The following is a 14,818-nucleotide window of genomic DNA, read 5'->3' as shown; positions in this document are numbered from 1 at the left end:
TTAAGGTGCACTATTTACACAGTCACTTAGACCGTTTTCCTGAAAATTTAGGAGACACCAGTGAAGAACAAGGTGAAAGATTTCACCAGGATATTAAAACTATGGAGGACCGCTACCAAGGAAGATGGGATATGATGGCATATGATGGCATATGATGGCAGAGTTTAAAAAGGGATTGCTCCAAAATACATTCACGAAAGTCACGGAAAAAAGCTTCCTCAATATATAACTGTTTAGTTTTATTGGTGATTTTTTTCCTCTATCTTTGTATAGAATAATATTTGCATAATATAATAATAAAAATTCCGTGTTTAGTTTTTTACTTGATCCATGGATTTAACTTAAGATATTGAAACAGATATTTCACTAAAATGCTATATCTTAAAAATTAGAGCTCCTAGGCAAAAACTAATGCCATATTTGAATTCAGGACATCAAAATCATATGAAATCAGCTCAAAATACCTGGGCACCAAAACCACTGTTGATCTGTGTAATCTTTAATCATAATTATCTGTATATGCTGGGAAATAAAACTGAGTATTATTGAAACTAATTTTGAACTTACTTGCTTTTGCTACGACTTCTATGATGTCGAGTATGTGGACTACGAGACCGTTTCGAATGTCGGTCCCTATAAAAATTACAAATATAAGAAATTTTAATTATTTGAAAATATTCATAAATATTATCTACCTAAATTCATGTAGATTTAATTAAATAAAAAAAAATTAAAAATTAATGTAATACTTCTCTCTAAGTGTTATGAAGATTTTATTTATGTACAAAAAAGATTTATTATAACAGTTTAAACTTTGAAATTTTCAAACAGTAAAAAACAAACTTTCCATTACTCTTATTTATATAATTCAATGATTCTCAACCTTTTTTTGTCATGGTACACTTTTAATAATTTAAAAATTTGGTGGCACACACAGTTACTTCAGTAAGTACTGCAGGACAACTGATGACATCATAACAGTGATTTTTAAACATGGTTGGTTATTTAGGTCACACTTTCTAAATGCCTTGGTAACTACCAGCAGTTACCAGTAACACCGATTACAATTTCCAAACGTGTCCTAAAAAAGTAGAACCAATTGAACTACTTATCTGATGTTGCTTATGTATGGGTATTCACAGTTGTGGCACACTTCAAAAATCTTGTGGCACTGTGGTTGAGAATCACTATTCATAATCATTAAAATAACTAAAGCTTTATGCCTTGGTAAGAAAATTAACTTCATTGAAAAAAGTTGAAAGCAATTCCAGAAGAAAAATAAAATGTTTATTACAGGAGCATCTTTCAAATCATATCAATATTTTGTAAAATAAAAAAAAATCATAAAAAAATTGTATTTTTATGGAAATATTTTTCCCTAAGAGTATCAAGCTGTAGAGCAATATGAAACAAAGATCTGCAACTATGATGATTTGTGTCATTATAATCATAAAAAATAAGCAGAAACATTGTAAGTTAACGAATAAGAATACCTTAAGGTTTTATCTATCTTTTTTTTAAACTCTCAGTTGGTTATTTTAATTACATTTATAATGATTTAATAATAGAGGAAAAAATTAAATTTTTACCACAGCCAGTTCTGCAGATTAGTGCAAAAACTTCTATAGATGTTAGCACAAAACACAACAGTATAATAAAAAAAGTGTACAGTACATATTGAAGGCTAAATACAAAAAAAAATATTTGAAGTCTTCTGAATGTCAATTTGTAATCATTGGAAATCTAGTAATGTTAACTTTTCTTTATAGACTCACTTTGCCTATACTTATACAAACTGTTTAAAATTGCCTGTGATGTCTTTGTAAAATAAAGATTAAAAAATCCAGAATTCAAATATCTGACATCATGGGAACTTTTAACAATTTGCATAAGTATAGGTGAGGAAAAGTCTATAAAGAAAGGTTGACTCCACTAGCATTAACTCTTTAGATCAAGGGTCGCCAAAGTGGTTGATATGGACCCCCAGGGGTCGATGCAACTAGGGGGTCGATGCGGCTAAGAGGTCACAACCTTTTTTTTTTTGCTTAGACAGAGACCACAACCCACAACGTTTTTTTTTTCGCTCATACATATACACTTGTAATAAAACTTTACGGTGGGGGTCAATGTGAGGCTTTGGAAAGTGATTGGGGGTCAACGGTTAAAAAAGTTTGGCGACCCCTGCTTTAGATTCTGAAAATTTATTCCTTCGATGTACCTGGAGATAAAATTGTTTTTCCCCAGGTTACAAGGTGAATATGTATAGCAAAACCAGTGAAACAACTTATCCTTCAACCAATTTTGTCTCAAACAGATAAGGCACAAAATTGGCCAAAATCACCTTAAACAGTTACTTGTGTTCTGGTGATTGTAAATGGGCATTCATTCAGATGATTTAATTTTTTTCTTTGTAGTTTGTTTTCAATACTATATTTTTAAAATATATTTTATCCTGGAATTTTTTAATCATTATTTTACAATAGTATAAAGTTTTAGTATTTTAATAAAGCATGAAAGGGAGACACTAGTTAATAATTATAATGCAAATTATTTTATTTTATTGCAACAGAAACTTTAATAATATATGAAATATTAGTTTTCACTTTGACTGTTATAACAATTGAAATGAGTTTGTTGGGTATCTAAAAACATATTTAAAATTAGAATGAACAGACTACAGGTAGGCCTCCTACAACGTGTAGATACATTCCTTGAAAATACTGCAGTGTGGGAAATCGCGTTATAGGAGACACCAACTCAATACAAAAACTGAGATTCGGTTCTAAAAAAGAGAAAAACTTGGCATTTGAATGGCGTTTTTTTGAATTTTTCAAACCAGCCATTGGTAGCCACGAATTTAACACTGGTTTCATCAGCTGACCAGTGGTGTAATGTAGTGGGGGCGGCAGGGCAGCACTTTTAGGGGGCGGCAAAATTTCACAATAAATAATAATAATATCTTGTAAAAATTTGAACCATTTCATTTCATATTTTCGTCGCACCTATGATTCGGACCGATTGAAATGAGCATGGAATTTTTCATTACTTATTCTGTGACGTAACTGAATTTTAGTCTTTTAAATTGAGATACCTAAATAAGGGGGCAGAGAAATTTTCCTCCGCCCTGGGCGGCTGATACCCATGCTACGCCACTGCAGCTGATAACTGTCCCATTTGTTTTAAATTATCAAATATTTTTAAGGCTTTGTGTTTAAGTGCAGTTTTATTTAAAGGCAACCATTTCTTGGTCATATCTTCTACCCATAATATTAGCGCTTGTTCTATTTTTTACATTACAGGTGCTCTTGGACTAACAACATTTTTCGCAAGAATAGATGATCTGGATGTGACCAAATTTCTAATCTTTTATTAATTTCTTAATTTAAATGAGTCGACCGAATAGTCGACTCATTTAAATTAAAATGCCTACTAATATCAGCTATCCGCTCTTGATTTTTAATTCGATCCAAAATTTCTATCTTTGAAGAGTTTATAAATTTCCTTTTTAACGACGGTTTTTTCTTTTCATTCGGCATTGTTATGGCTAAAATTTTTTCAATCAGTTTTGTGCACAGTAAAAATCGCAAAAAATAACTTTTCTTCACTATGTTGTTAAAAATATACACCCAATAGAAGTTTATACTGTATTTTGGACCATTTTTGCTGTCCCCACTTATTAAAACAGTATAAATGATGGAAAATTTAGTGATATATTTGAGTGTTTACAGTAACTGATGCACATCTGTCTAGAAACCGGTCTTCCCCTGAAACTTTCAAGGGGATAAATAACACGCCAATAGCAACAAACAGCTGTTTTCAAGGACATTTAGTTCTGTATGCCGAATTGCAGTTCTTATCATGTGATCCATTGCAATTTTTCTGTTATGTGAAAGATAATTCGTTTCTAAATACCGTAAACCGCGTTGTAAAAAAATTACCGCATTTTTCCACTGTGTTGGAGCGAAAATGCATTGTAAAAGTACAGCGTTGTAGGAGGCCTACCTATATATCAGATTAATATCTACTTTCTTTTGTATAATTTTGGCATATCAATATTTTATCTTTTGTGATGCATATCACCAAGCCTATTTCTAACAACCAATAAAAAGTTCTTTCACCACATTTCAATGGAGAAGCTTTGATGAGCTGCGATTGAGCTGTTATTAAAAATTCTTTAAGAAATTCAATAGGACAAGAAAGGCTAAGGTTGCTACAGAAAAAGATACTCTCAAATTGCTAGATTAAAAAGTTGTTATTGATCAATTTTCTGAAATGAAAATCTGAAAATGAAAAATTTTAATTTTTAAAGACTGATTAATAAATATAATTATATATCTTTATATACTTTTTTGTTATACCAGAAACTCTTTTATTATACAATTATTATGGTATTAGTGTTTGTATTCTCTATTATTATTAAAAATTTTTTAATTAAAAAAAAATTAGTGACATTATTTAAGATTTCTTTAGAAGCAACTTATTTAAATGGTGTCCCAATTTAAATTTTGTCTAAGGCCCACTAGAGGCTTAATTTAATCTGGCAATGTAGGTATCCCTCCTATAACACGATAGTTACATCCAAAAAAGTGCCATGTTATGCGAATCCATGCCACACGAAACAAAGAACTAGTGTAAAACATAGGGTTACATTCCAAAAGTTAACATAAGTATACAATTATTTTTCTGTTACTAAGAGAAATATGTTTATTAAAGCAATCAATAATTAACTAATAATCACAATTAAAAGTACTGTATTATGTGTTAATATTCATTTTAATTAAATAAGGACATTTTCTTTTTACAAAGCATCATATTCTTAGCATTTTTGTTGATCTTGATCAGAAATATCAGCAATATCTTCATTATTTTTTACTTTTATCACAAAAATTTTTTCATGGATAACAAAATAAAAATATGCCATTAATCAAAAATTTGTTCTAGCAGATTGCATTTGTTCAGCTCAGTACTGAGCAATTTTTTTTTCCAGAATTTGTGAGTACCAAGATACCATTGTATTTTGTTCGTCACTTTTATGAATAATTACTTACCTAACAATTAAAAAGAAGTTTAATAACACTTACTTAAAAATGTTTAAATAAACTTCCCTAAATATGATGATTAATCTAAAAAGAAAACAGTAACAGTCTTAAGGGCTAAAGTTTGAAAGCAACGATGATGACACTTGGTTAATAGAAAATATAGGACAAGGAAGAAGAAAATTGCACTATCAGTTTTTGTTAAAGTAAACCCTACAAAAGGCACAAAACAAATTAAAAATTTCAATATTCTAAAATCCATGAGCAAATCTGAGACAATGCACATTCTTAATTGAATAAGAAAATAACAAAAAAATCAGAGTTTTCACTTAAAAATTGTGAACTTTTGTACAGAGGATTTAGAAATTCTTGAACTATGTTGGAGTGAAACCACATTGTATGGGAATTTCCCCAATTTCTAAACCATGTTAGAGCACAACCATGTTGTACAAGGGATATCTGTAATTGAATGAATAATAAATAACTACCTGGATCGAGATCTTGATTTATGCACTTTAGATCTTGAAGAATGATGACCAGGAGAACGAGAATGCCTTCTGTTGTGAGAATGGGATCGGTGTAATGGAGATCTGTGATGGGAACGTGACCTAGAACGTCTACTTGAACGAGACCTATGATGAGAGCGAGAACGAGACCTCCTACGAGATCTTGATAAAGATCTGATGCGAGAACGCGAACGAGAACGACTTCTACTTTTATCTTTCTTCTTCTCTTTTTCAGCTAATTCTGAAATTAAAACTGCAAAATTCAATAATACAAAAGTCAATTAATCATGAACCTTTGGACATTTCCAAAATTATTATTATTTTTTAAATTAATTGACAATATTAACTAAAGTCAAATTCAATTATAATAAAAGAATAAATATAAATTATATTTATCTAATAAGATAAGTGCCAAACTATCATGCCATTACTGAAAAGTACATGTGAATATAAAGCAATCAGTAATTATTAGCTGTAAATTTGTAATGCCAAATCTTCACCTAATTTAATTTATTTTTAATCTAAGCAAGTGTTTAAAAATCTATATCATTTGAAATCAATCTATTAATATTTTCTTGATTGAGAACGGCATTCAATGTAATTATATAGTAACAGACCAATTATCCAATTTCCAGAAATCTATTTTTAAATCTGGCAGGCTGTAGCACAGCTGCTTTGTTTTGGTTTACATGTCATATGGATCACACAACATCAGTTCCACTATGTTCTTTAATTTTCTTCATTTGTCATACCAAACATTACACTATACATGGTATTCGATATTTTTAAAAAATTAATAAGAATCAAACAGATCCTACTTTAGAAGTGTATTAATTTGTATCTGTAAACCCAACGATTGTGATTGAGCCACTTGAAGATTGTACACAAACAAGCAAAACGAAGATAATATCTTAAAAAAGGCCAGACTGCTTCTGGGCCATACCACGGACATCTGTCCCGAGCATTCAAAGAGGGGAATTATGATTAAGCAAAGAATTAAAATAAGAGATTATACCACACGTCTCTTTGGATGCTTATATGAAGCAGTAGGAGTTATCAACTCACTATGTAAGTAAGCAGGAAGCCACAAAACTACTGAACAGCCAATAAAAACATATGCACAGATTGTCAAGCAGAATGGACAACCCAGTAATACTAGCAAAAACATCAACAAATCAATTACATTGAAAATCAATAACGAAGGATTAGGTGGTAGCCAGGCCATCTTGGTATATCCAAAACATGATAACAATAGTGAGCCTATTGACATCAACATCTTTAAACATCTTTAAAAAGAGAATTAGAGAGCTGTCCGTCTTTTAAGCGACGGACTTAGCCCTTGGAAGTAGGAAAGAAGAGAAAGCATGAGGTTTGAAGTGTGAAAAGAAAGGAAGATAGGAAAGTGTGAAAGAAGGCATGAGACCCAGAGAGCGCCCTGCACCGGGCATTTATTAAGTCCTTAAAAAATTTTTTACAACAAATCCAGATGCAACTGGCAAGTGATTACAAATTTGATGGTCCCGACAAAATAATAAAAATAAACTTAAAGTAACAACAAAACAAATTTGAAAACCAAAATTGATTATATACAATATATACAATTCGACCAGAACCTATGGCCGAAGCATGAAGGATAAAACNTTATTAAAGTATTAAAATAGTAAATGTTTTCTATTAATGGGAAATTACTTGTGAAATGTGTGTATTTTAGTAATTCATTATAAGTTGTTTTAAGTATTAAAATGCTCTCTTTCATGAATTTATAAAATAGTTATTGACTGGCATTTCTTTACAGTGTAATCGTCATCGTCGACTTATCTGATTTAAATCAGTGATACTTATCTTACAGCCATCTTAAATGGTTCGTGCCCAGAATTATAATAATTTTTTAAAATTTGAGTTCAATTTTGATATTTTTGCCCTTTATCGTCTTGAGACGTCGGAACATTTCTTTTTACTACGAAATGTCTGTCTTTTTCTTTTATGGCAGGTTTCCCACAGGAAAACCTGCCATAAAAGCTGCCTTTGGGAACAACACTAACTTATAATTGGAAAACATGAAAAACTTTATTCAAAATGAACAAAATGGACGTGTTCTAGCAAATTTGCCAGAATATTTTTCTGCGGCCTTTCTCAAATTTACTGGTTACTTGCCATGCGATATACCTTAAAACGTTCTAGGCGTAATGTATCGTACGTTTGCCGGTTCGTCTTTGATTATCCGACGGCCCATCTGTCAAATCGTTTCATGCGATGTGTTTTGTATTTGAAGTTGGGCCTAGTGTTTTTTATTCAATGCTATACTGAACTAAAAACTGAGCAGTAATGCTGCTGAAAGTTCAGTAAGCCTACGTTATTACCTAGGGACTGACCTATACAGTTGCCAAGTATTATCCATATCTACATTTATAAACCAAGCAAATCAGCTAAATCACTTTTATTTACTCCACTCATATGACAATTGTAATAGGCTATCTGGTTGGGCTGTGTACTTCTATAATATTGTGTTTTTCTGTACCAACTCAGCTTTTCTAAGAAGGAATGTTTTGATAGCATTACTAACAACTGTAACAACAGTTATTATTCACCTAACTGTTACTCTGTCAGATACAAGTTTCTCCATATAACCTTTTTCTTTATTTTGAACAACATTGTTTAGGTCATAGTGGAACTTTTACAAGCCTGTTTTCTCTTGTGCATGTCGCTGCAATGCCTCATTTTGAGAGATCCTATAACAGATTAATTGATATGAATAAATTGTCAATACAACATAAGTGGCAAATATTATCAGCTTTTCTTTTCGGCAGACTAGTAACAGCACCACAACCTGTTTCAGGTAAATTGGCATTATTGCTGCAATATGGTTCAAAATGCAATATGTAATCGAGTACTTATCTTTACGAGCTATGCTTATCAACGTCATCAAATCTATTGTGCAAAGTAAACTATTGAACGTCAGAGAAGATATTGCAATTGAAAAGCCATTTCTTCATTGCTACCATCTGAAACATCTATTTGGCTTCTAGAACTTCTATTGGTGATTCTACAGCCACATCCATTGCAAAACAATTACAGTCATGTGTCTCTAGTAAATCATATACCTTATAGATAATCTGTAAAAATTTCACCACATTGTGAGAAAAACAATATTGGGCACAAGCTGATATGTGAGAAGAGTTAGGCATTAACTTAGAAGTTAGATACAACATATCCCATTGGCAAGAAAATATGACAATCAAAATCAATACTTTATATTTTATGGCATGATAATGCTATCTTTGCAACTATTTTTATGTATACATTATCCTGCAATTGACTGAGATTATATTTGCAAGAATTTGAGCATCCTTTGCTATAAAGATTTATCAAAACTTACTTTTTTACAACCATGTTCACTGTGTTCTTTATCACCATAATGAGACAGGCCAAATTCCACTGCACACGACATGTGTTTATCAAGCTATCAATACAAAACCTTTCTTGGGTCCTCTAGCAAATTTCAAATAATGCAAATGTGTCAGATTTTATTACCCAGATCTTTGCTTTTGTCATCTAGAACATATAAAGTTGTGTGACAGAATTTCTTGCCAGTAGAACAATGACTTCCACAAAAACATAAATTGAGGTCCAATAAAATGCCATACAAATAAATATACAAAATACTGTTAAAATATTATACAAAAAATAACTTCCATGAAATTCTAAAGATTGTAATTGGAATGCTATGCTTCCAGTATTTGCAAACAATAAAAAAAAAAAAAGATTTTCAAATCTGTATATTCTCTTATACCATGTTAATGTTTTTAATAATTTGGAATAAAACATAACCATTCCAGTTACCAAAATTTAATCCAAAAATGTTTTATGTTCTCGAAATAAACCATATTTCTCTAAGACTTTTGCTGTTACTCTATTTTGAAATGGAGTTTATAGGTACTAAAATTGACTGCTGTAATGAATAAAATGTCCAGTCTCATACAGTAATAACTTTTAGCTTATTTTTCCTCCACAAATAATTTTTCTGTTATTACTTGAGAAACATATCAAATTTTAAAATTTTCTAATAAATGCCTTTTATTAAACAACATAAGAATAAATAACACAGGTCAACAAAAAATTTTTTTTTTTGGTGCCTAGGATTTTAGAACTGATTTTAGTTATATTTGGGTTGCTGAATCCAAATATGAAATCAGTTTTTTTCTATCAGCTCTACATTTTTAGTATCAGGTCTGTAAAACTTGTACAGAACATTTACGACAGTGGACTACTGGGAAAAGAAAAAGTCTGAAATATGGCGTAGCGATGGTTTGGATTGAACCCAAAAATCACTTTGATGACTGTTATTTCTGTCTAGTAAATATTAATGGAATCAATCGTAACAACCGTAGCAAGTGGACTTATCCTGATTTAGTCTCTGAAAGACACCTGGTCCCTCACTCACAGGAAGTGCCAGTTCCATCATTTCACCAGCTACCAGAGCTCTGTGAGGACGAGTATCCCTCTGATCCTAATGAAGGTGACTGTGCTTATGAGAGAATGTCATCAATTCCTCAATGTTTCAACCAGGATGAGTTAAATGACCTCACCAGAGATCTCAACCTGCCAAAAGAACCTTCTGAATTATTGGCTTCTGGGTTGAAGAAGAAAAATTTACTGGAGCAAGGAACCAAAATTACCTTTTACCGTACAAGAGAAAAGGATCTGCTACCCTTCTTCTCTCGAGAAGACAATTTTGTGTTTTGTCACGAAAGGACAAAACTCAAAATTAGAGGACTCTTGGAAAAAATGGGCCTTCTTGAATATTTTTCAGATGATTGGCGCTTATTTATTGACAGCTCAAAACGAAGTTTGAAATGTGTCCTCTACACAATGGGAACAAATACGGTTCAATACCAATTACTCACTCAACAAAAATGAAAGAAGAATATAACACCATAGCTCTGGTCTTGGAGAAGATAAAGTATCGTAAACATCAATGGAAAATTTGTGTAGACTTAAAAATGGTAAACTTTCTACTTGGACAGCAAATTGGCTACACCAAATATCCCTGCTTCTTGTGCCTCTGGGATAGCAGAGACAAAACACACCACTGGTTAGAAAAGAGTGGCTTAAGACAGAAAACATGGACGTTGGAGAAAAAAATGTCATTAACGACCCCTTAGTTGAACGAGAGAAAATCATCTTTCCTCCACTGCACATCAAGCTAGGCCTAATGAAGCAGTTTGTAAAGGCTCTTGATAAGAAGGGATCATGCTTTGCATATATAGGGGAAAAAATGCCTCAGTTAAGTATAGAAAAAATTAATTAAAGCAGGAATATTTGATGGCCCACAAATAAGACAATTCATTAACGATCTTGCCTTTGTAAATTCGATGAATGAAGCTGAGCGAAAAGCCTTGACTTCATTTGTTGCAGTTGTCAGAAATTTTCTAGGCAAACGCAAAGCTGAAAATTATGTTGAACTGGTAAACCAGTTACTTAACAGTTTCAAATTCCTTGGGTGTGATATGAGTATTAAGGTGCACTATTTACACAGTCACTTAGACCGTTTTCCTGAAAAGTTAGGAAATACCAGTGAAGAACAAGGTGAAAGATTTCACCAAGATATTAAAACTATGGAGGACCGCTACCAAGGAAGATGGGATATGATGGCATATGATGGCATATGATGGCAGAGTTTAAAAAGGGATTGCTCCAAAATACATTCACGAAAGTCACGGAAAAAAGCTTCCTCAATATATAACTGTTTAGTTTTATTGGTGATTTTTTTCCTCTATCTTTGTATAGAATAATATTTGCATAATATAATAATAAAAATTCCGTGTTTAGTTTTTTACTTGATCCATGGATTTAACTTAAGATATTGAAACAGATATTTCACTAAAATGCTATATCTTAAAAATTAGAGCTCCTAGGCAAAAACTAATGCCATATTTGAATTCAGGACATCAAAATCATATGAAATCAGCTCAAAATACCTGGGCACCAAAACCACTGTTGATCTGTGTAATCTTTAATCATAATTATCTGTATATGCTGGGAAATAAAACTGAGTATTATTGAAACTAATTTTGAACTTACTTGCTTTTGCTACGACTTCTATGATGTCGAGTATGTGGACTACGAGACCGTTTCGAATGTCGGTCCCTATAAAAATTACAAATATAAGAAATTTTAATTATTTGAAAATATTCATAAATATTATCTACCTAAATTCATGTAGATTTAATTAAATAAAAAAAAATTAAAAATTAATGTAATACTTCTCTCTAAGTGTTATGAAGATTTTATTTATGTACAAAAAAGATTTATTATAACAGTTTAAACTTTGAAATTTTCAAACAGTAAAAAACAAACTTTCCATTACTCTTATTTATATAATTCAATGATTCTCAACCTTTTTTTGTCATGGTACACTTTTAATAATTTAAAAATTTGGTGGCACACACAGTTACTTCAGTAAGTACTGCAGGACAACTGATGACATCATAACAGTGATTTTTAAACATGGTTGGTTATTTAGGTCACACTTTCTAAATGCCTTGGTAACTACCAGCAGTTACCAGTAACACCGATTACAATTTCCAAACGTGTCCTAAAAAAGTAGAACCAATTGAACTACTTATCTGATGTTGCTTATGTATGGGTATTCACAGTTGTGGCACACTTCAAAAATCTTGTGGCACTGTGGTTGAGAATCACTATTCATAATCATTAAAATAACTAAAGCTTTATGCCTTGGTAAGAAAATTAACTTCATTGAAAAAAGTTGAAAGCAATTCCAGAAGAAAAATAAAATGTTTATTACAGGAGCATCTTTCAAATCATATCAATATTTTGTAAAATAAAAAAAAATCATAAAAAAATTGTATTTTTATGGAAATATTTTTCCCTAAGAGTATCAAGCTGTAGAGCAATATGAAACAAAGATCTGCAACTATGATGATTTGTGTCATTATAATCATAAAAAATAAGCAGAAACATTGTAAGTTAACGAATAAGAATACCTTAAGGTTTTATCTATCTTTTTTTTAAACTCTCAGTTGGTTATTTTAATTACATTTATAATGATTTAATAATAGAGGAAAAAATTAAATTTTTACCACAGCCAGTTCTGCAGATTAGTGCAAAAACTTCTATAGATGTTAGCACAAAACACAACAGTATAATAAAAAAAGTGTACAGTACATATTGAAGGCTAAATACAAAAAAAAATATTTGAAGTCTTCTGAATGTCAATTTGTAATCATTGGAAATCTAGTAATGTTAACTTTTCTTTATAGACTCACTTTGCCTATACTTATACAAACTGTTTAAAATTGCCTGTGATGTCTTTGTAAAATAAAGATTAAAAAATCCAGAATTCAAATATCTGACATCATGGGAACTTTTAACAATTTGCATAAGTATAGGTGAGGAAAAGTCTATAAAGAAAGGTTGACTCCACTAGCATTAACTCTTTAGATCAAGGGTCGCCAAAGTGGTTGATATGGACCCCCAGGGGTCGATGCAACTAGGGGGTCGATGCGGCTAAGAGGTCACAACCTTTTTTTTTTTCCTTAGACAGAGACCACAACCCACAACGTTTTTTTTTTCGCTCATACATATACACTTGTAATAAAACTTTACGGTGGGGGTCAATGTGAGGCTTTGGAAAGTGATTGGGGGTCAACGGTTAAAAAAGTTTGGCGACCCCTGCTTTAGATTCTGAAAATTTATTCCTTCGATGTACCTGGAGATAAAATTGTTTTTCCCCAGGTTACAAGGTGAATATGTATAGCAAAACCAGTGAAACAACTTATCCTTCAACCAATTTTGTCTCAAACAGATAAGGCACAAAATTGGCCAAAATCACCTTAAACAGTTACTTGTGTTCTGGTGATTGTAAATGGGCATTCATTCAGATGATTTAATTTTTTTCTTTGTAGTTTGTTTTCAATACTATATTTTTAAAATATATTTTATCCTGGAATTTTTTAATCATTATTTTACAATAGTATAAAGTTTTAGTATTTTAATAAAGCATGAAAGGGAGACACTAGTTAATAATTATAATGCAAATTATTTTATTTTATTGCAACAGAAACTTTAATAATATATGAAATATTAGTTTTCACTTTGACTGTTATAACAATTGAAATGAGTTTGTTGGGTATCTAAAAACATATTTAAAATTAGAATGAACAGACTACAGGTAGGCCTCCTACAACGTGTAGATACATTCCTTGAAAATACTGCAGTGTGGGAAATCGCGTTATAGGAGACACCAACTCAATACAAAAACTGAGATTCGGTTCTAAAAAAGAGAAAAACTTGGCATTTGAATGGCGTTTTTTTGAATTTTTCAAACCAGCCATTGGTAGCCACGAATTTAACACTGGTTTCATCAGCTGACCAGTGGTGTAATGTAGTGGGGGCGGCAGGGCAGCACTTTTAGGGGGCGGCAAAATTTCACAATAAATAATAATAATATCTTGTAAAAATTTGAACCATTTCATTTCATATTTTCGTCGCACCTATGATTCGGACCGATTGAAATGAGCATGGAATTTTTCATTACTTATTCTGTGACGTAACTGAATTTTAGTCTTTTAAATTGAGATACCTAAATAAGGGGGCAGAGAAATTTTCCTCCGCCCTGGGCGGCTGATACCCATGCTACGCCACTGCAGCTGATAACTGTCCCATTTGTTTTAAATTATCAAATATTTTTAAGGCTTTGTGTTTAAGTGCAGTTTTATTTAAAGGCAACCATTTCTTGGTCATATCTTCTACCCATAATATTAGCGCTTGTTCTATTTTTTACATTACAGGTGCTCTTGGACTAACAACATTTTTCGCAAGAATAGATGATCTGGATGTGACCAAATTTCTAATCTTTTATTAATTTCTTAATTTAAATGAGTCGACCGAATAGTCGACTCATTTAAATTAAAATGCCTACTAATATCAGCTATCCGCTCTTGATTTTTAATTCGATCCAAAATTTCTATCTTTGAAGAGTTTATAAATTTCCTTTTTAACGACGGTTTTTTCTTTTCATTCGGCATTGTTATGGCTAAAATTTTTTCAATCAGTTTTGTGCACAGTAAAAATCGCAAAAAATAACTTTTCTTCACTATGTTGTTAAAAATATACACCCAATAGAAGTTTATACTGTATTTTGGACCATTTTTGCTGTCCCCACTTATTGAAACAGTATAAATGATGGAAAATTTAGTGATATATTTGAGTGTTTACGGTAACTGATGCACATCTGTCTAGAAACCGGTCTTC

General features: G+C 31.5%; 1 protein-coding gene across 1 annotated transcript in view; it reads right to left on the bottom strand.

Annotated features, from left to right (window-relative positions):
- Positions 1-14,818, bottom strand: part of LOC111640327 (serine/arginine repetitive matrix protein 1-like) — a 123,334-nt gene that overhangs the window by 19,261 nt on the left and 89,255 nt on the right. The window contains exons 9-10 of the mRNA XM_023386341.1: positions 5,525-5,795; positions 568-633 (exon numbers count right to left, since the gene is read on the bottom strand). Coding sequence (XP_023242109.1) covers positions 568-633; positions 5,525-5,795 — 337 coding nt within the window. The remainder of the gene's footprint in view (positions 1-567; positions 634-5,524; positions 5,796-14,818) is intronic.

The sequence above is a fragment of the Centruroides sculpturatus genome, unplaced genomic scaffold (assembly GCF_000671375.1).
Source record: "Centruroides sculpturatus isolate CEXI.00-Female unplaced genomic scaffold, Cexi_2.0 scaffold1313, whole genome shotgun sequence".
Lineage (NCBI taxonomy): Eukaryota > Metazoa > Arthropoda > Arachnida > Scorpiones > Buthidae > Centruroides > Centruroides sculpturatus.
The sequence above is the reverse complement of the archived record's forward strand: the minus strand, read 5'-3'. Positions and strand labels throughout refer to the sequence as shown.